At 40.0% G+C, this 19,818-nt stretch overlaps 1 protein-coding gene across 3 annotated transcripts in view; it reads left to right on the top strand.

Moving 5' to 3' along the window:
- Positions 1 to 19,818, top strand: part of piwil2 (piwi-like RNA-mediated gene silencing 2) — a 126,859-nt gene that overhangs the window by 17,547 nt on the left and 89,494 nt on the right. For 2 of the 3 annotated variants that reach the window (XM_059961320.1, XM_059961422.1), the window contains exon 5: positions 3,188 to 3,364. The exons of the other annotated variant lie outside the window; for it this stretch is intronic. In XM_059961320.1, coding sequence (XP_059817303.1) covers positions 3,188 to 3,364 — 177 coding nt within the window. The remainder of the gene's footprint in view (positions 1 to 3,187; positions 3,365 to 19,818) is intronic. 3 annotated transcript variants of the gene reach the window in all.

Here is a 19,818-nt window from a genome sequence, read left to right on the forward strand (position 1 = left end):
ATAGAGGGCTGTGTGGCAGGGTAATTCTAGGCAGTTTCTAGAGCAGGTTACGTGTTTGCACAACATTGTGAGCCTATGATCTATAAACACGGAGAGTGTCTGCAGATGCTGGAAACCCAAAGCAACTTTCTCCAAATGCTGGAGGAACTCAGGTCAAACAGCATCTATGGAGATGCATAAACAGTCAATGCTTTGGGCCAAGACTCTTCTTCATGATTCAGAAAGAAGGGGGAAGTCTCCAGAATAAAACAAAAAGTGGGGGGGTTGGTGGGAGGGTAGCTAGAACGTGACAGGTGAAACCAGGTAGGTGGGACAGGTCAGGGTCTGGAGAAAAAGGAATCTGAGAGGAGAGGACCATAGGAGAAAGGGAAAGAGGAGGGGACCTAAGGAGAAGGGGTAGCCAGGTGAGAAGAAGTGAAATGTCAGAGGTGGGAATAAAGGGGGGAATCAAAATCTGGAAGGAGAAATCAATATTCATACCATCAGATTGGAGGCGACCCAGACTGAATATAGGGATTTGCTCCTTCACCCTGAGGGTAGCCTCATTTTGGAACAAGAGAAGGCAATGGACTGACGTGTCAGAGCAGAAATGGGAATCGGAATGAAAATGTTTGGCCACTGGGAAATTCCACTTGTGGCAGAAGGACCCGAGGTGCTCAATGAAGTGGTCTCCCAATTTGTGACGGGTCTCACCAATGTGCATGAGGAGCACCAGACGCAATAGACGAGCCCAGCAGATGACAGACGAAGTGTTGCCTCACCTGGAAGGACTGTTTGAGACCCTGAATGTAGAACTTTGGTGGCTTGCAAGGCTAAATGCTGGGAGGGTGATCGGTGGGGAGGGATAAATGGACAAGGGAATGGTAGAGGGAGCAAGGCCTGTGGATAGCGGAGGTGGGAGGGAGGTAAAAATGTTTGGCGGAGAGTGATGTGTTGGATGCGGAGTCTGATAGGGTGGTAGGTAAGGATAAGAGGGACTCTGTCACTATTAAGGTGCTGCGAAGATGGGGTGAGCATGGATGTATGGGAAATAGATGCAGGTGAAGACAGCATCAATATTGGAGAGAGGGAAACCCTGTTCTTGAAGGAGAACATCTCTGATGTCCTGGAATGGAAAGCCGTGTTTTGAAAACAGATGCAGTGGAGGCAAAGGAACTGAGAAAAGGAAATAGCATTTTTACAGGAGATAGGGAGGGAAGAGGTATTGTCAAGATAACCATGGGAATCAGGAGGATTATAATGATGTCAGTTAACAGTTTCCAGAGATGAAAACAGATCTAGAAAGGGGAGGGAAGTGTCAGAGATGGACCTGTTGAATTTAAGCACTGGGTGGAAGTTAGAGGCAAAGTTGATAAAATTGAAAAAATCAGCAAGGGTGCATGAAGCAGCACCAATGCAGTCATCAGTGTAGCAGAGGAAAAGTTGGGAAGTATAAATGGGGAAGGCTTGGAACTTGGACTGTTCTACGTATCCAACAAATAGGCAGACATAGCTGGGAGACGTGGATGTCCGTGGCTGCGGCTACAGTTTGGAGATAGTGGGATGGGCTGGGCCAAATTATTGAGGGTGAGGACAAGTTGCGCTAGATGGAGGATAAGAGAGGTGTTCTGAAGTAGAGATGGTTGATGTCTCATCGGCAATTCAAGGTGAAAAGATTCAGAGCAGACAGAACCAGAGCGGGGTGTCCAAGAGGAGGAGGGTTGAAGGGAAAAGGAGTGTGGAATTCTTGCCAATGAAGTGGACCCAGGGTCCAACACAACGGAAGAAAATCTGGATATTGTGGCCAAGCATGGAGCTCACTGAGGTGCAGGCAAAAGAAGACAAAGGTAAGGTCCTTGTTGGGACAAAACGTTCTGCCTCAGGGGGGAGGGTTGGAGGGAATGATGAAGACACGGCAAGGATTAGAGCTGGGATCAGGGAGGGGAAATACCAATGCCCTTGAATGGAAAATCCTACAGAAAGTAGTGGATGAGGCCAAGTCTGACATGGGTAAATTCCTCCCCACCACTGAGTACATTCATATGTTCAGGAACAGTTATTACTCCTCAACCATCAGGCTTTTGAACCAAAAGGGATAACTTCACTTGCCCCATCATTGAAATTCTCCCACAACCTGTAGACTCACTTTCAAGGACACTTCATCCCATGTTTTTGGTATTTATTTATTACTTATTTATTATTATTTTTCTTTTTGTATCTGCACAGTTTGTTGGCTTTTCCACACTGGTTGAATGCCCAAGTTGGTGCAGTTTTTCACTGATTCTATTAGTATTATTCTATAATGGATTTATTGTGTATGCCTGCAAGAAAATGAATCTCAGGGCTATATATGGTGACATGTATGTATACTGTGATAAATTTATCAGCTGTCTAGTTTTGATGACGTTGGCTGGGAGACTGTTCTTGTGGCATCATTCGGCCAGATTTTCAATCTCCCTTCTATATATTGATTCGTCACCATCTTTGATTCAGCCAACAAGGTGGTGACAGAAGTGTATCAAAAATCTAAAGTTGCCGAATGTTTTGATGGACAAGTAACAGCACAATAATGTATGGTTTCCGCTGATCTCATCATCCTAAGATGCGAAGCTTTTTGTATTAATTGGTCACTGGATTATCTGTAGTAGGGGAATTATTATTTAATTTTAATTTGATATGCAGTGCAGTGTAGGTCCTTTCGGCTCTTGATTCTGCACTCCCCTACAAACCCTGACAACCCCAACTTTTAAACCTAACCTAATTATGGGATAGTTCACAATGACCAATTAACCTATCAACTGGTACATCTTTGCACTGTGGGAGGAAACCAGAGCACACAGGGAAAACCCATACATTCCACAGAAAGGACATACAGATACCTTGCAGATGATGCTGGAATTGAACTTTGATGCCCTGAGCTGTAATAGCATCACGCTAACTTCTATGCTACCATGTTGCTCAACTTGTGTATTTGATGGACCATTGAGATGGAGGAGTTAAATATGGAGAAACGGGACTCCTCTGAGAAGCAGCAGGGATTGATGGGCCAAATGGCCTCCAATCTTTGAAGGAGCTATGCGTAAGTGTACAAGATATAGGAGTTCTGGTCAGTTTCAAATTGTATTCCTAAATCACCTAGCACTGCGAAATTTTGGACCCAGCCCTGACTAGAATGATTTTGTATTTTTGTGTGAATTCTCTCCCCAAGTTTTAGAGGCAGAGCCATGGTTCCTGAGCCATCTCTGTGCAAAGTTGAGGAGACTGCATTTCGAATGAAGAGCCTAGAGATCAAGCAAGACATGCCAGGGAGGAGCGGACTCTCTCCTTCCTCAGCTGTACAACTGAGTCAGGATGTTGCTGGAGCAGTGAGAACAGAAGCCCTTGGGTAAGTTGCTGGAGCCAAGCACACTCTGCTGCTATAGATGGGCTTGGATTTATCCTGAGAGTCAAAGTGGAGGGAGCAGATGGTATTTGGGATGTATAGACCATGATTGAGAACTGGCAGCACCCTAGCCATGACCTCGAGGAGCAGAAGGAATTCTCCCTGAAGATGTGCATGATGAAACCGTATCAGGAATCTTGTGCCACTTCCAGTTTCCTAAGCTCTGGAAGCATTTATGTGCGATTGAAGGAGGGGTCTTCTGGGATGGCAGGTTTGTCATGTACTGGGAGGTGTTTGAGACTGGGGCCATTGTGCTCAAGTTTAGAAAACTGAGATGTGACACTTTCAAGTTTGCATTATTTGACACTAGCTGTAGTGATGATGAAGGTCTTGTGCCATGGGTTAATAACATTAACACAAAATTAAAGGGTCAAGTATTCAGGGGAGATGGAAATTTGGAGCAATGCAGAAAGCTGTTGGGTGGGAGGAAATAGGCTTGTTTTACTTTTGTTGTTGCTGCTTGTGTTCTGCCGAACATTGTGACCATGTTGTGTTGGCGCTGGAATATGTGGTGATATTTGTGAGCTGCCTCCAGTACATCCTTAGAATCAGAATCAGGTTTTATCGCTACCGACATTTACTTAGCAGCAGCAGTACAATGCAATACATAATTATAGAAGGAAAATAAACAAAATAAAATGATCAATAACTAAATTGATTACAGTATATGTATATTGAATAGATTAAAAACTGCAAAAACAGAAATACTATATATTAAAAAAGAGGTAGTGTCTAAGGGTGCAATGTCCATTTAGAAATCGGATGGCAGAGGGGAAAAAGCTGTTTTTGAATCACTGAGTGTGTGCCTTCAGGCTTCTGTACTTCCTACTGGAAGGCAACAGCAAAGGAAAGGATGTGCCCCAGGTACTGGAGATCCTTAATAATGGACACTGCCTTTCTGAGACACTGCTCCTTGAAGATGTCCTGGGTACCCAAGATAGAGCTGACTAAATTTACAACCTTCTGCAGCTTCTTTCGGTCCTGTGCAGTAACCCCCCACCTCCCATACCAGACAGTCAGAGTGCTCTCCACGGTACATCTTTAGAAGTTTTTGAGTGTATTTGTTGACATACCAAATCTCTTCAAACTCCTGATGAAGTATAGCCACTATATAAACTGTATTGCTGCCTTTATGACTACATCAATATGTTTTGGACCAGGTTAGATCCTCAGAGATCTTGACACCAAGGAATTTGAAGCTGCTTACTCTCTCTCCTCTTCTGATCCTTATATGAGGATTGGTATGTGTTCCTTCGTCTTACCCTTCCTGAAGTCCACCATCAGCTTTTTCGTCTTACTGACGTTGAGTGCCAGGTTGCATGTTGTTGCTGCGGCACCACTCCACTAGTTGGCATATCTCACTCCTGTACGCACTCTCGTCACCACCCGAGACTCTACAACAATGGTTGTATTGTCAGCAAATTTATAGATGATATTTGAGCTATGTCTAACCACACAGTCATGTATATATAGAGAGTAGAGCAGTGGGCTAAGCACACACCCCTGAGGTGTGCCATCCGACCAGAGGGATTTTAGGTCCATTGATGGACCTCACGGTGTCTTTGGGCAAGACGATGGAAGGTGGTGTCTGCCTACTGATCAACACTGCGTGGTGCTCGGACACAGTGGCACTGACAAGCTCCTGCAGTCTGGACCTGGAACATCTGTCGGTGAAGTGTTGTCCCTATTGTCTGCCACGGGAATTCACCTTGGTCATACTGGCAGCGGTCTACATTCCCCCCCAGGCAGACGTGGAGTGTGCTGTGAATACACTGTATGCCAACATCAGTGAACTTGAGACCTGGTATCTGGAGACTTTGCTCATTACAGCCAGGGACTTTAACCAGGCCAACCTCAGAAAAGTGCTGCCAAAGTTATACCAACATGTTTCCTGCTCCACGAGAGGTCTGAATATACTTGACCACTGCTACACAGCAGTCAAGGATGCCTACTGTTCCGTCCCACGAACTCACTTCGGAAAATCGGACCATCAGGCTGTACTCCACTATCAACCTGTGGCTCTGACATTAATTGCTATGAAGTGCTTCAAGCGATTGGTTATGGCACACATCAACCATAGCCTACCGGTCAATCTCGACACTTTGCAATTTGCCTACTGGAGCAACAGGTCTTTCTTTTCTTTTTCAATCTTTTTATTAAATTTCATATATAAAAAAAAAACAACACAAAATAATGAATAGATTACAGATTCAATAAACTTGAGATTACATTAGTAATAGGATAATAATATCCTATTAAAACATCCATCAACAAAAGGTACATAAATCAATCAAGTCTATATAAATATATATGAAAAACAAAAATAATCATCGAAAAAAGAAAAAAAAAATTGAAATTATATATGAGAAAAAATATATAATGAAAAAAAATACTAAACTAAAACTAACATGGGCAATAATAGCACTTTATAAATATATAAAGGTGTCAAGAAAAGAACTCCAGAACTCCATACCTGAACAAGTATAAGTAGAGAAAAGGATCTGAAATAAGCCAAATTAATTCATATGAAAGTGTCGAATAAATGGTCCCCAGGTTTCTTCAAATTTAATTGAAGAATCAAAGATAGTGCTTCTGATTTTTTCCAAACTCAGATACGAAATAGTTTGGGAGAACCACTGAAATGTAGTAGGAGGATTTACTTCTTTCCAGTTTTGTAATATAGACCTTCTGGCAATTAATGTTACAAAGGCAATCATTCGTCTGATTGAAGGGGAAAGCTGATTGCCATCTTCATTTGGTATACCGAAAATTGCAGTAATAAAATGGGGTTGTAAATCGATATTCCATACTGAGGAAATGACATCAAAAATGTCCTTCCAATAGTTATGTAAAGTGGGACATGTCCAAAACATGTGAGTCAATGAAGCCACTTCTAAGTGACATCTGTCACATTGAGGATTAATATGCGAATAAAATCGGGCAAGTTTATCTTTAGACATATAAGCTCTATGTACAATTTTAAATTGTATTAAAGCATGTTTAGCACAAATAGAGGAGGAATTAACCATTTGTAAAATTTTTTCCCATTTATCTGTTGATATATTACATCGAAGTTCTTTTTCCCATTCTTGTCTAATTCTATCCGATATTTCTGGCTGTATCTTCATAATCATGTTATAAATAAAAGCTACTAATCCCTTCTGACAAGGATTAAAAGTAAAAATCAAATCTGAAAAATCCGATGGAGTTGAGTTAGGAAAAGATGGAAGAATTTTATGTAAGAAATTTCTAATTTGTAAGTATCTAAAAAAATTAGATTTAGGTAATTCAAATTTGTTAGATAGTTGATCAAAAGACATCAAAGTACCTTCAAAAAAAAGATCACGAAAACATTTTATACCTTTCCTTTTCCATATACTAAAAGCTTGATCTGTCAATGAAGGTTTAAAAAAAAAATTACATAAAATAGGGCTGTCCAGAGCAAAGTTTTTCAGATTAAAGAATTTGCGAAATTGAAACCAAATTCGTAGTGTATGTTTAACAACAGGGTTAGATATCTGTTTATTGAATTTGGCTAAATCAATAGGAAGAAAAGAACCAAGAACGGAAAATATAGAATATCCCTTAACCTCACTACATTCCAAATTTACCCACTGTGGGCACACAGGTGAATCCAAATCTAGTTTCCAGTACATTAGGTTACGAATATTATTCGCCCAATAATAAAATCTAAAGTTAGGTAAAGCTAGACCACCATCTCTTTTAGACTTTTGTAATTGCCTTTTGCTTAACCTAGGATTTTTATTTTGCCAAACAAATGAGGAAATTTTTGAATCAATATTATCAAAAAAAGATTTAGGAATAAAAATTGGTAAAGCTTGGAATAAATATAAAAATTTCGGTAAAATCATCATTTTAATAGCATTAATCCGACCAACTAATGATAAAAATAAGGGAGACCATCTAGTAGTAAGTTGCTGAATTTGATGAAGCATAGGTAAAAAATTCAGTCCAAATAAATCTTTATATGTCTTGGTGATTTTTATACCTAAATAGATAAAGTTATCAGTAACAACTTTAAATGGCATCCTATCACTCAATAAAGTTTGCGCGTTTAAAGGGAATAACTCACTCTTATCTAAGTTTAACTTATAACCAGAAAAACTACCAAATTGAGCCAACAAGGATAAAATAGCAGGAATAGACCTACTAGGATTAGAAATATATAACAACAAATCATCAGCATAAAGCGATAATTTGTATAACTTCTCATTACGGGTAATACCAAAAATATTAGGAGACTCACGAATAGCAATAGCTAAAGGTTCTAATGCAATATTAAATAATAAAGGACTTAAAGGACAACCTTGTCTCGTACCACGAGATAATTGAAAAAAAGAGGATCTATAATTATTTGTAAGAACAGAAGCAACAGGTTTATAATATATTAATTTAATCCATGATATAAAATTAGGACTAAAATTAAAGTTTCTCAATGCATTAAATAAATATGTCCATTCAACTCTATCAAAGGCTTTTTCAGCATCTAATGAGATAACACATTCTGGGGTTGTAGGTGATGAAGTATAAATTATGTTAATCAATTTTCTAATATTAAAAAAGGAATATCGATTCCTAATAAAACCAGTTTGATCTTCTGAAATAATCTGTGGTAATACCTTTTCTAATCTAATGGCTAAAATTTTTGTAAGAATCTTAGAGTCTACATTTAATAATGATATAGGGCGATAAGATGCACATAAGGTAGGATCTTTATCTTTTTTAAGAATTAAAGAGATAGTAGCTTCATAAAACGATTGAGGTAGTCTCTTCTTAACAAACGCATCATTAAAGATTTCACATAGCCAAGGAGAAAGCAATAAAGAAAAAGTTTTAAAAAATTCTACAATAAAACCATCAGGACCAGGAGCTTTCCCTGAATTCATTGATGAGATAGCCTCTCTTATTTCATCCATAGAAATAGGAGCATCAAGCAAGCTACAATCTTCATCTATCAGTTTAGGAATATTCAAATTATTAAAAAAATTATCCATCATAAACCGGTCACCGTCAAATTCTGATTGATATAAAGATTTATAAAAATCTTGAAAAGTGTTATTGATTTCTTTATAATCAGTAGTTAAATTACCGTCTTGTTTACGAATTTTAATAATTTGTCGCTTAGTCGAAATAGCTTTTAATTGATTAGCTAACAATTTACCAGTTCGATCACTATGAATATAAAATTGAGCCCTAGTCTTAATTAATTGATTCTCAATTGAAGAAGATAATAATAAACTATGTTCCATTTGAAGCTCAACTCTCTTCTTATAAAGTTCTTTGGTAGGAGTAACGGAATAAATCTTATCAATTTCTTTAATTTTATCCACCAATAAAGCTATATCTGAATATCTTTGTTTTCTTTTACCAGCGGAATATGAAATAATTTGTCCACGAATAAAAGCCTTGAAAGAGTCCCAAAGTATTCCTTTATCAATCTCTTCATTATAGTTTGTTGAAAAAAATAAGTCAATTTGTTGTTTTATGAAGGTAATAAATTCTGGATCTTGAAGTAAAGTAGCATTAAGTCTCCAAGATCTAGTATTGATAGAAGAATCCGAAATCTTGATAGATAACTTCAAAGGCGCATGATCCGAAATAGCAATAGAATCGTATTTACAATCAATAACATCTGTTAATAAACGATGATCAATAAGAAAGTAATCAATTCTAGAATAACTATGATATACATGTGAAAAAAATGAAAATTCTTTATCTTTAGGGTTCAAAAACCGCCATATTTCAGTAATTCCAGAATCAACCATAAAAGAATTAATAAGTAAAGCTGATCTATTCGGAAGAGTTCGAATAGGTTTAGATCTATCCATCGAAGGATTCAAACAACAATTAAAGTCTCCACCCATAATCAACATATATTCATTCAAATTAGGAAGAGAAGTAAATAAACGTTTAAAAAATTCAGGACAATCAAAGTTTGGAGCATAAATATTAACTAAAACAACTTTCCGATTAAAAAGTGAACCAGTTATCAACAAAAATCTACCCTGTGGATCAGAAATAATTTCATAATGTGTAAACGAAATTGAGGCGTCTATAAAAATAGACACACCCCTAATTTTAGCGGTACAATTTGAGTGAAATTGTTGTCCTTTCCAGAACCTAAAAAAACGTTGATTATCCTCCCTCCTAATGTGGGTCTCCTGTGCAAAAATAATATTAGCGTTCAATCTATGGAATACTTTAAATATTTTTTTACGTTTAATCGGATGATTTAAACCATTAGTATTCCACGAGATAAAGTTAATAGATTTATCCATCATACCAATATTAATTGTGTGTATCATAAAAGGTTAAAAAGACACATAACCCACAATTTAGGAAGAAGGAAAATTGATTCAGGAGCAACCGGAGATCCTGACACCTCAACAATATTAACAATTTAAAGTCAGCCCATAAACTAAAAGCAAAAAAATAAAAAGCAAAAGCATGAAAAAAGATCCCTCCCCCCTCCCCCCACCCTTTGAAAGAAAGCCAAGCGGCAGGCGCATAAACTAATACTAATATTACCCCCATTTCAAGATGGCAGCTCCATAAGAAAATTTTTTAAGAAAAAACTATATAACACCCCAATTAAAATATAGAGTTGCAAAAAAATATATATATATATATATACCTACATATATATATATATACACATACACACCCATATCAGACAAATCAAAAAAAAACTAAAATAGTAAAACCAGAAAAATCATTAATAAAAAAAAATGCACATTAAAGTTTAAAAATGTGATACACCTTTAAAAAAGAAATTCCATATTCAGATACAAAGATGACGTTTCACAAGCCAAGACTTATGGGAAGAAGAAACGACATTTTGAAAAAAAAATAATTCATTATTACAAAATACAAACGTGTATAAAAAAAGGATATTATAAAAATTAAAACAGCATCTATAAGCAATAATAATAGTAGTAAAAAAAAAGACCCAGACCCATAGTTCAAAATAAAAAGTTATAACCCAACTTCCAGGGTTAAAACTTAAAATGAAATGACATCCTCTCTCCAAAAAAAAATCTTCAATGTAACTCATAGTTCAAGTTGCACTAGAGGATCGATATTCTTCAACAAATTTCTTCGCTTCTTCAGGAGTGTTAAAAAAGTGTAGACTGTTGTCGGGCAGCACCATTCTAAGCTTCGCTGGATACATTAAAGCTTGTTTAAATCCAATCGAATGAATCTCTGCCATCACTGGTTTAAAAGCGATCCTGGCTTTCATTACTTCATACGAGTAGTCTTCAACTATTCGAAATGAATAATTTCTGTAGGAGATCATACCTTTTTTACGAGCTAATCGAATTAGAAGCTCTTTCTCACGAGGATAATGAAGGCGAACAATCACCGCTCGTGGTTTATCAGACACAGACGAAAACCTCGCAACTCTATGAGCGCGGTCAATAACAGGTTCATTTTTCAAACCTTCACCACCGAAAATTTCCCACAGTAATTTAGAGAAAAATTCAGTTAAATCACCGGACTCAACTTTTTCGGGAATTCCGATGATGCGCAAATTCTGTCTGCGAGAACGATTTTCAAGATCAGTAATTTTAAACTTGTACTGATCTAAAGTTTTAGCAGTCGACTCTATCTTCTTCTCTAACACTTCAATTGTACGTGCTTTTTCACAAATTGATTGTTCAAGAGTCGTGATCTTATTTCCATGCTGTTGAACCTCTAACGCCTGCGACTGAAACTTAGTTTCAAGCGATTTAACAACTCCTTCAAGATCGGATATTTTCGAAGTAATCCTCCTTTCCAAACTTAACAGTTTACTGTCCAATTTACCTTCTAGTCTGCCTTCCAGAGCCGCAAATTTAGCATCCAGTTTATTGTCCAATTTACTTTCCATACCCGCAAATTTAACATCCAGTTTAATGTCCAAAAGACCAGAAATTGCGTCGATGGATACAGGATCCTTAGCCGATTTCTTACTTGTAGCCATTTTAGGTTTGACAAGATTAGATCAACTATTATTTTAGGAAAAAAGGGTCAATCAAAGGTAGCAACTCATATGATTAAGTTCGAAAAGGTCTAATTAAAGGGTGATTATAGTTAAAAAAATAAAGAGCGCCTAAAAGGCAGATGCTTACGTCGCCATCTTGAAACTCCACCCTGGAGCAACAGGTCAACAGCAGATGCCATCTCTCTGGCACTACATTCCTCCTGGGGAATAAAGATGCATATGTAAGGCTCCTTTTCATTGACTACAGCTCTGCCTTTAATACCATCGTTCCGAATAAACTGACTCCTATGCTCCGGAACCTGGGTCTTAGCACTCAGATCTGCAGCTGGATCTTCAACTTCCTCACAGACAGGACCCAGGCTGTAAAAACAAGGGACAAGCTCTCCTCTACAATAACTCTGAGCACCGGTGCCCCACAAGACTGTGTACTCAGCCCCCTGCTGTACTCACTGTGCACCCATGATTGTGTAGCCAAGTTTCCATCAAACTCAATATATAAGTTTGCTGATGACACCACAATTGTAGGTCGTATCTTGGGTAATGATGAGTCTTGAGTACAGAGAGGAAATTAAGAACCTGGTGGCATGGTGCGAAGACAATAACCTATCCCTCAACGTCAGCAAGACGAAGGAATTGGTTGTTGACTTAAGAAGGAGTAGCAGACCACACGACCCCATCTACATCGGTGGTACGCAGGTGGAACAGGTCAAAAGCTTTAAGTTCCTCGGGGTGAATATCACAAATGACCTGACTTGGTCTAACCAAGCTGAGTCCACTGCAAAGAAGGCCCACCAGCACCTTTATTTACTGAGAAAGCTGAAGAAATTTGGCCTGCCCCCTAAAACCCTCACTAATTTTTATAGATGCACCGTACAAAGCATTCTTCTAGGGTGCATCACAACCTGGTATGGAAGTTGTCCTGTCAAAGACCAGAAGATCATGAACATAGCCCAGCACATCACACAAATCAATCTTCCATCCTTGGACTCACTCTACACCCCACACTGTCGGAGCAGTGCTGCCAGAATAATCAAGGACATGACCCACCCAGCCAACACACTTTTTGTCTCTCTTCCCTCTGGGAGAAGGTTCAGGAGCATGAAGATTCGTACGGCCAGATTTGGGAACAGCTTCTTTTCAACTGTGAGAAGACTGCTGAACGGATCCTGATCCAGATCTGGGCCGTACCTTCCAAATATTTAGACCTGACTTGCACTACCTTACTTTCCCTTTTCTATTTTCTAATTATGATTTATAATTTAAATTTGTATTATATTTACTTTGATTTGTACTCCAGGGAGCACGAAACGCAGTATCAAATATCGCTGTGATGATTGTACGCTCTAGTATCAATTGTTTGGTGACAATAAAGTAAAGATGCGCCAGAGTTGAGTGTCAGCGAGGAGGAGATGTTATCACCAATCTGCAAAGATTGTGGTCTTCTGTTTGGGAAGTCGAGAATCCAATTGCAGAGGGAAGTACTGAGGCTCAGGTTCAGCAATTTCTGAATCAGTATTGTTGGAATGATGGTATTAAATACTGAGCTATAGTCGATGAACAGCATCCTGATGTAGGTGTTTGTATTGTGCAGTTGGTCTAAGGCTGTGTGGAGAGCCATTGAGATTGTGTCTGCCGTTGACCAATAAGCAAATTGCAATGGGTCTAGGTCCTTGCTGAGGCAGGAGTTAATTCCAGTCATGACCAACCTCTCAAAGCATTTCATCACTGTAGATGTGAGTGCTACTAGGCAATAGTCATTAAGGCAGCTCACATTATTCTTCTTAGACACTGGTATAATTGTTGCCTTTTTGAATCAAGTGAATCTTGTCCATAGCAGTGAGAAGTTGAAAATGTCCTGAATACTCCCGCCAATTGGTTGGCACAGGTTTTCAGAGCCTTACCAGGTACTCCATCGGGACCTTCTGCCTTGCGAGGCTTCATTCTCTTTAAAGATAGCCTAACGTCGGCCTCTGAGACAGAGTTCACAGGGTCATCAGGTGCAGCAGGGATCTTCACTGCTGTAGTTGTAATCTCCCTTTCAGAGTGGGCATAGAAGGTGTTGAGTTTATCTGGTTGTGAAGTCTTGCTGCCATTCATACTACTGGATTTCGCTTTGTAGTAAGTAATGTCCTGCAAACCCTGCCAGAGTTGCTTGGTTGTTAATACAAACGTGCGTTTCACTATATGTTTGTACTGTACATGTGATAAGTAAGTGAATCTAAAAAGATGGAGGAACTCAGTGGGTCAGGCAGCATCTGTGAAAGGAAATAGACATTTTGACTTTTCCAAGTCCAGATGAAGGGGCTTGGCCTGAAACATCAGCTGTCCATTTCCCTTCAGAGGTGCTGCCTGACCTGCTGGTTTTCTCCTGGGTTTGTATCTTCATGCAGTGGGTTGTGATTCTACCCAGGAGGTTCAGTTGCTGGATATATTCAAACAATGCTTCCTTTTTTTTTGCAGCTGCGCAGACCAACCAGTACTCTGAGCAGGAAATTAGTACACGGCCTGAAAACTACACAGCACTTTAAAACACGAAACAAACACAAACCACGACTCACCACACAACTGAACCATGTCAGGCAGCCAAAACAACTGACAGGCATAGTGGCAAAAGTAAAATGTTTTCACCAGACAGCATCAGCATTCAACAGGTTTATTAACCAGTGGTTTATTAACAATAAGCTACAGACCTCCAATCTGTGTTTATTGTTACAATTTGTAACCATGTTGTGACTTGAAACAGTGACAATGCAAATACGTTGAAACTATAAAACATTTCAAAGTAAAGATTGTGGTACATTTATTATTCAGAAAAGGTATGGATTATATTCATTAACACAATTACAGGTTATTTCACAATTATTAATATAGATTTCAAAGCTATATTTGCATAATTTCAAAATTTATTAACATTATGTGAAAGAAAATACCAGCTGTGCTGCAACAAATTCTATGTGCATGGCTATGCAAGCAACAGTGTATTCAAGGCAGCAGTGGGTGGATTTTTTTCATTAAGGGGTTACAGGAAAATGATGCAGAGATGGAAGTTCAGTTATAATGTTGTTGACAGATAGAGTAGGCTGAAGCCCTGGGACCAGGAGTCTGAAGTCCACTGGGAAAGTCGGAGGCTTATTGTCTAGAAGTCTAGAGGCCTGTTGTCATGTTGGAGGACTGTCTTTGTGGGGTGGGCTTGTTTTTGCTGCTGTTTTGTTGTTTGTCTTCTGTGAATACGGTGCTGTTGGTGCCCAAATTTGTGGCGACTTATGCGGGCTGACCCCCAGCAATCCTTGGGTTCTTTTGGTTACGAACAGAAAACATCAAGTTTCACTGTATGTGTCGATGTACAGGTTTTTCAGATTCATTTAATTATAACAAGAGAAACTCTGGGTCAAGCAGCATCTGTGAGGGAGAAATGAACATTTAACATTTCAGGTCCTGTTGAAGGGCCTCAATCTGAAATGTTGACTGATCCACTGATTCCCTTTCAGATTTTGTCTTCACCCAGTGGGTTGTGATTCTTAGGTTAGTGGGGTTCATTTGCTGGATATGTTCAAGGCAGAAGTGAGTAGGATTTAAAGGGATGCTGGTTGATGCAGGAAATGATGCTGAAGTAAAAGATCATCTGAAATTTTATTGTATGATGCAGTAGGCTGAAGTCCATCCTCCTATAATTTATCCCAACTAATAACTTCCAAATTGGCTGGTGCTTCCTGGAAAACCTACCGTACTGCCACTTCCTGGACAGCACAGTAGCATAGCAGTTAGTGTCATGTTATTACAGTGTGGTTCAATTTCTGTCACTGTCTGTTTGACATTTGTACGTTCTGTCTGTGACCACGTGGGTTTCCTCTCTCATTCCAAAGACATGGGGTTTGGTCACATGGGTATAATTGTGTAGCATTGGTTTGTTGGGCCGGATCAGCTTGTTACTGTACTGTATCTAAATAAAACAAAAATCTTGTTTATGAAGCATTCCAGTTTTGGGACTTAAATAAATCCCTTCAGGTAATTGCATACCATTGGTCCCATGTATTAATTCCTTTTCCTACAGTTTTTGTTTTCTTTGTTTTAGATTTGATCCACGGTCCCAAGTATGAGAGTGTGGGGCTGTTTGATGTTATTGGGCCTCCTGCCTGCTGGTGGCAGCATCTACCTTTATACAGTCTGAGCATTGGGAGCTGTTCTGAAACCCAAGCTCAGTGCAGCTGGCGCTGCATCTGAATGTGGTGCTCTTAGTCATAGAAAAGTATAATACAAAAACAGGCCCTTTGGCCCATCTCATCTGTGCTGAACCATTTTACTAGTCTAGTCCTGTTGACCTGCACTGGACCCACAGACTACTTATACTTTCATTTGCACAGTTTGCTGTCTTCTGCGCTCTGACCTTTCATTGATCATGTTATAGATTTATAGATACTATTCTATAGATTTGCTGAGGAAAATGAATCTCAGAATTGTATATGTTGACGTATATGTACTTTGATAATACAGGTTACCATTTGAACTTCTCATAAACATTGTAATTGAGCTCACATGCACCACTTGCGCTGGCAGCTGGTTCCACACTCTTCACGGCCTTGAGTGAAGAAGTTTCCCCTCATGTTCCCCTTAAATTTTTCACCTATCACTCTTAACCCACGACCACTGGTTGTAGTCCCACCCAGACATTTCCACCCAGACGTTTTCTTATCATTCATCCTTTGTGCTTCAGAATACTTAGCAGTTGCAAATTGCAAAGAAGTGCAACGTTTTACAGCGCCAGCGATCAGGTTCAGTTTCTGCCGCTCTCTATAACGGGTTTGTACCTTCTCGCTGTGATCACGTGAGTTTTCCCCAGGTGCTCCAGTTTTCTCCCACATTCTAAAGGTAATTGGGCTAGGGTTAGGAAGTTGTGGGTATACAATGTTGGAGTCGGAAGGATGGCCGCACTTACGGGTTGCCCCCAGCACCTTCTCAGACTATGTTGGTTGTTGAGGCAAGATAACTCTTTTCACTGTATATTTCAGTGTCTGTGACAAATAACACTAATCTTTAGAATTTCTTGCTCAGAAATGCTCTAAACCTGTTTATGCTCCAAAAAAGCCTCTTCACCCATCATTTCATCTTCTAAGACAGGGTTTCTCAAACTTTATGCTGTGGACCAATACCATTAAGCAAGAGGTCCATGGATCCCAGGTTGGGAACCCCTGCTCTAAACACATCTTCCTCTTTTTCCATCTTGCATTTATTTGACCTCTCTTCATAGCATTTCTTTTGACTTGCTCACTCCTGTGGAAGTGAGTTCCATATTATATAAGTCCCTGAAGAGAGTGTTTTTCCTTAAATTCCCTTTTGGACTTGGTGTATTTTTGACATACTGGCAGTATTCTTAAAGGATTTGTTGAGGAACACATCCATAGATCCCTCAAAAGTTGCAGCTCAAGTTGAAAAGATGGCTAAGGCGGCATATGGTGTGTTGGTCTTCATTAGTCACGATTCAGTTCACGAGCCACAGGGTGATGTTGCAGCTCTATAAAACTCTGGTTATATATATATCTAGAATAGTACTGCACATTACAGGCCCTTCAGCCCACAATGTTGTGCTGACCCTCAAACCCTGTCTCACATATAACCCTCCCCACCTTAAACTCCTCCATATACCTGTCTAGTAGTCTTTTAAACTTCAGTAGTGTGTCTGCACTGACTCAGGCAGTGCATTCCACACACCAACCACTGAGTGAAAAACCTTCCTCTAATATCCCCCTTGAACTTCCCTCCCCTTAACTTAAAGCCATGTCCTCTTGTTCTGAGCAGTGGTGCCCTGGAGAAGAGGCACTGGCTGTCCACTCTGTCTATTCCTCTTAATATCTTGTACACTTCTATCATGTCTCCTCTCATCTTCCTCCTCTCCAAAGAGTGAAGTCCTAGCTCCCTTAATCTCTGATCATAATCCATACTCTAAACCAGGAAGCATCCTGGTAAATCTCCTCTGTACCCTTTCCAATACTTCCACATCCTTCCTATAGTGAGGTGACCAGAACTGGACACAATACTGCTAGTGTGGCCTAACTAAAGTTTAATAGAGCTGCATCATTACATCACGTCTCTTAAACTCTATCCATTGACTTATGAAAGCTAACACCCCATAAGCTCTCTTAACTACCCTATCTACATTTGAGGCAACTTTCAGGGATCTGCGGGCATGTACCCCCAGATCCCTCTGCTCCTCCACACTACCAATTATCCTGCCATTTACTTTGTACTCTGCCTTGGAGTTTGTCCTTCCAAAGTGTACCACCTCACCCTTCTCCAGGTTGATCTCCATCTGCCACTGCTCAGCCCACTTCTGCATCCTATCAATGTCTCTCTGCAATCTTTGACAATCCTCTACACTATCTACAACACCACCAATCTTTGTGTCATCTGCAAACTTGCCAACCCACCCTTCTACCCCCACATCCAGGTCGTTAATAAAAATCACAAAAAGTAGAGGTCTCAGAACAGATCCTTGTGGGACACCACTAGTCACAACCCTCCAATCTGAATGTACTCTCTCCACCACAACCCTCTGTCTTCTGCAGGCAAGCCAATTCTGAATATACCTGGCCAAACTTACTTGGATCCCATGCCTTCTGACTTTCTGAATAAGCCTACCATGTGGAACCTTGTCAAATGCCTTACTAAAATCCATGTAGATCACATCCACTGTACTACCCTCATCTATATGCCTGGTCACCTCCTCAAAGAACTCTATAAGGTTTGTTAGATACGATCTGCCCTTCACAAAGCCATGCTGACTATCCCTGATCAGATCATGATTCTCTAAATGCCCATAAATCCTATCTCTAAGAACCTTTTCCAACAGCTTTCCCACCACAGGCATAAGGCTCACTGGTCATATAATTACCCGGACTATCCCTACTACCTTTTTTGACTGAGGGGGACAACATTCGCCTCCCTCCAATCCTCCGGTACCATTCCCATGGACAACAAGGACATAAAGATCCTAGCCAGAGGCTCAGCAATCTCTTCCCTCACCTCGTGGAGCAGCCTGGGGAATATTCCATCAGGCCCCGGGGACTTATCCATCCTAATGTATTTTAACAACTCCAACACCTCCTCTCCCTTAATATCAACATGCTCCAGAACATCAACCTCACTCATATTGTCCTCACTCTCATCAATTTCCCTCTCATTGGTGAATACCAAAGAGAAGTATTTATTGAGGTCCTCACTTCCGCAGCCTCCGCTCGGTCCTACCTTTACTCCGTCATCCTTTTGTTCTTCACATAATTGAAGAATGCCTTGGGGTTTTCCTTTACCCTACTCACCAAGGCCTTCTTATGCCCCCTTCTTGCTCTTCTCAGCCCCTTCTTAAGCTCCTTTCTTGCTACCTTATATTCCTCAATAGACCCATCTGATCCTTGCTTCCTAAACCTCATGTATGCTGCCTTCTTCCACCTGACTAGATTTTCCACTTCACTTGTCACCCATGGTTCCTTCATCCTACCATTCTTTATCTTCCTCACCGGGACAAATTTATCCCTAACATCCTGCAAAAGATCCTTAAGCATCGACCACATGTCCATAGTACATTTCCCTACGGAAACATCATCCCAATTCACACCCGCAAGTTCCAGCCTTATAGCCTCATAATTTGCCCTTCTCCAATTAAAAAATTTTCCTGTCCTCTCTGATTCTATCCTTTTCCATGAGAATGCTAAAGATCAGGGAGCGGTGATCACTGTCCTCCAGATGCTCACCCACTGAGAGATCTGTGACCTGACCCGGTTCGTTACCTAATACTAGATCTAGTATGTCATTCCCCCTAGTTGGCCTGTCAACATACTGTGACAGGAATCCATTCTGGACACACTTAGACTCTGTCCCATCTAAACCCTTGGAACTAAACAAGTGCCAATAAATATTAGGGAAGTTAAAGTCACCCATGATAACAACCGTTATTTTTGCACCTTTCTAAAATTTGCCTCCCAATCTGCTCCTCGGAATCTCTGTTGCTACCATGGGGCCTATAGAATACTCCCAGCAGAGTAACTGCTCCCTTCCTGTTCCTGACTTCTAACCATACTGACTCAGAAGTGGATCCTGCTACATTATCCACCCTTTCTGCAGCTATAATAGTATCCCTGACTAGTAATGCCATCCTTCCTCCCCTTTCCCCCGCCCATCCCTTTTAAAGCACTGAAGTCCAGGAATATTGAGAATCCATTCCTGCCCTGGTGTCAGCCAAGTCTCCGTAATGGCCACTACATCATAATTCCCTGTATGAATCCAAGCTCTCAGTTCATCATCTTTGTTCCTGATGTTTCTTGCATTGAAGTACGCACACTTTAGCCCTTCTACCTTACTACCTTTATACCCTTTATTCTGCTTCTTTTTCATCAAAGCCTCT

This window comes from Hypanus sabinus, chromosome 1 (genome assembly GCF_030144855.1).
Source record: "Hypanus sabinus isolate sHypSab1 chromosome 1, sHypSab1.hap1, whole genome shotgun sequence".
NCBI classification, from domain to species: Eukaryota; Metazoa; Chordata; class Chondrichthyes; order Myliobatiformes; family Dasyatidae; genus Hypanus; species Hypanus sabinus.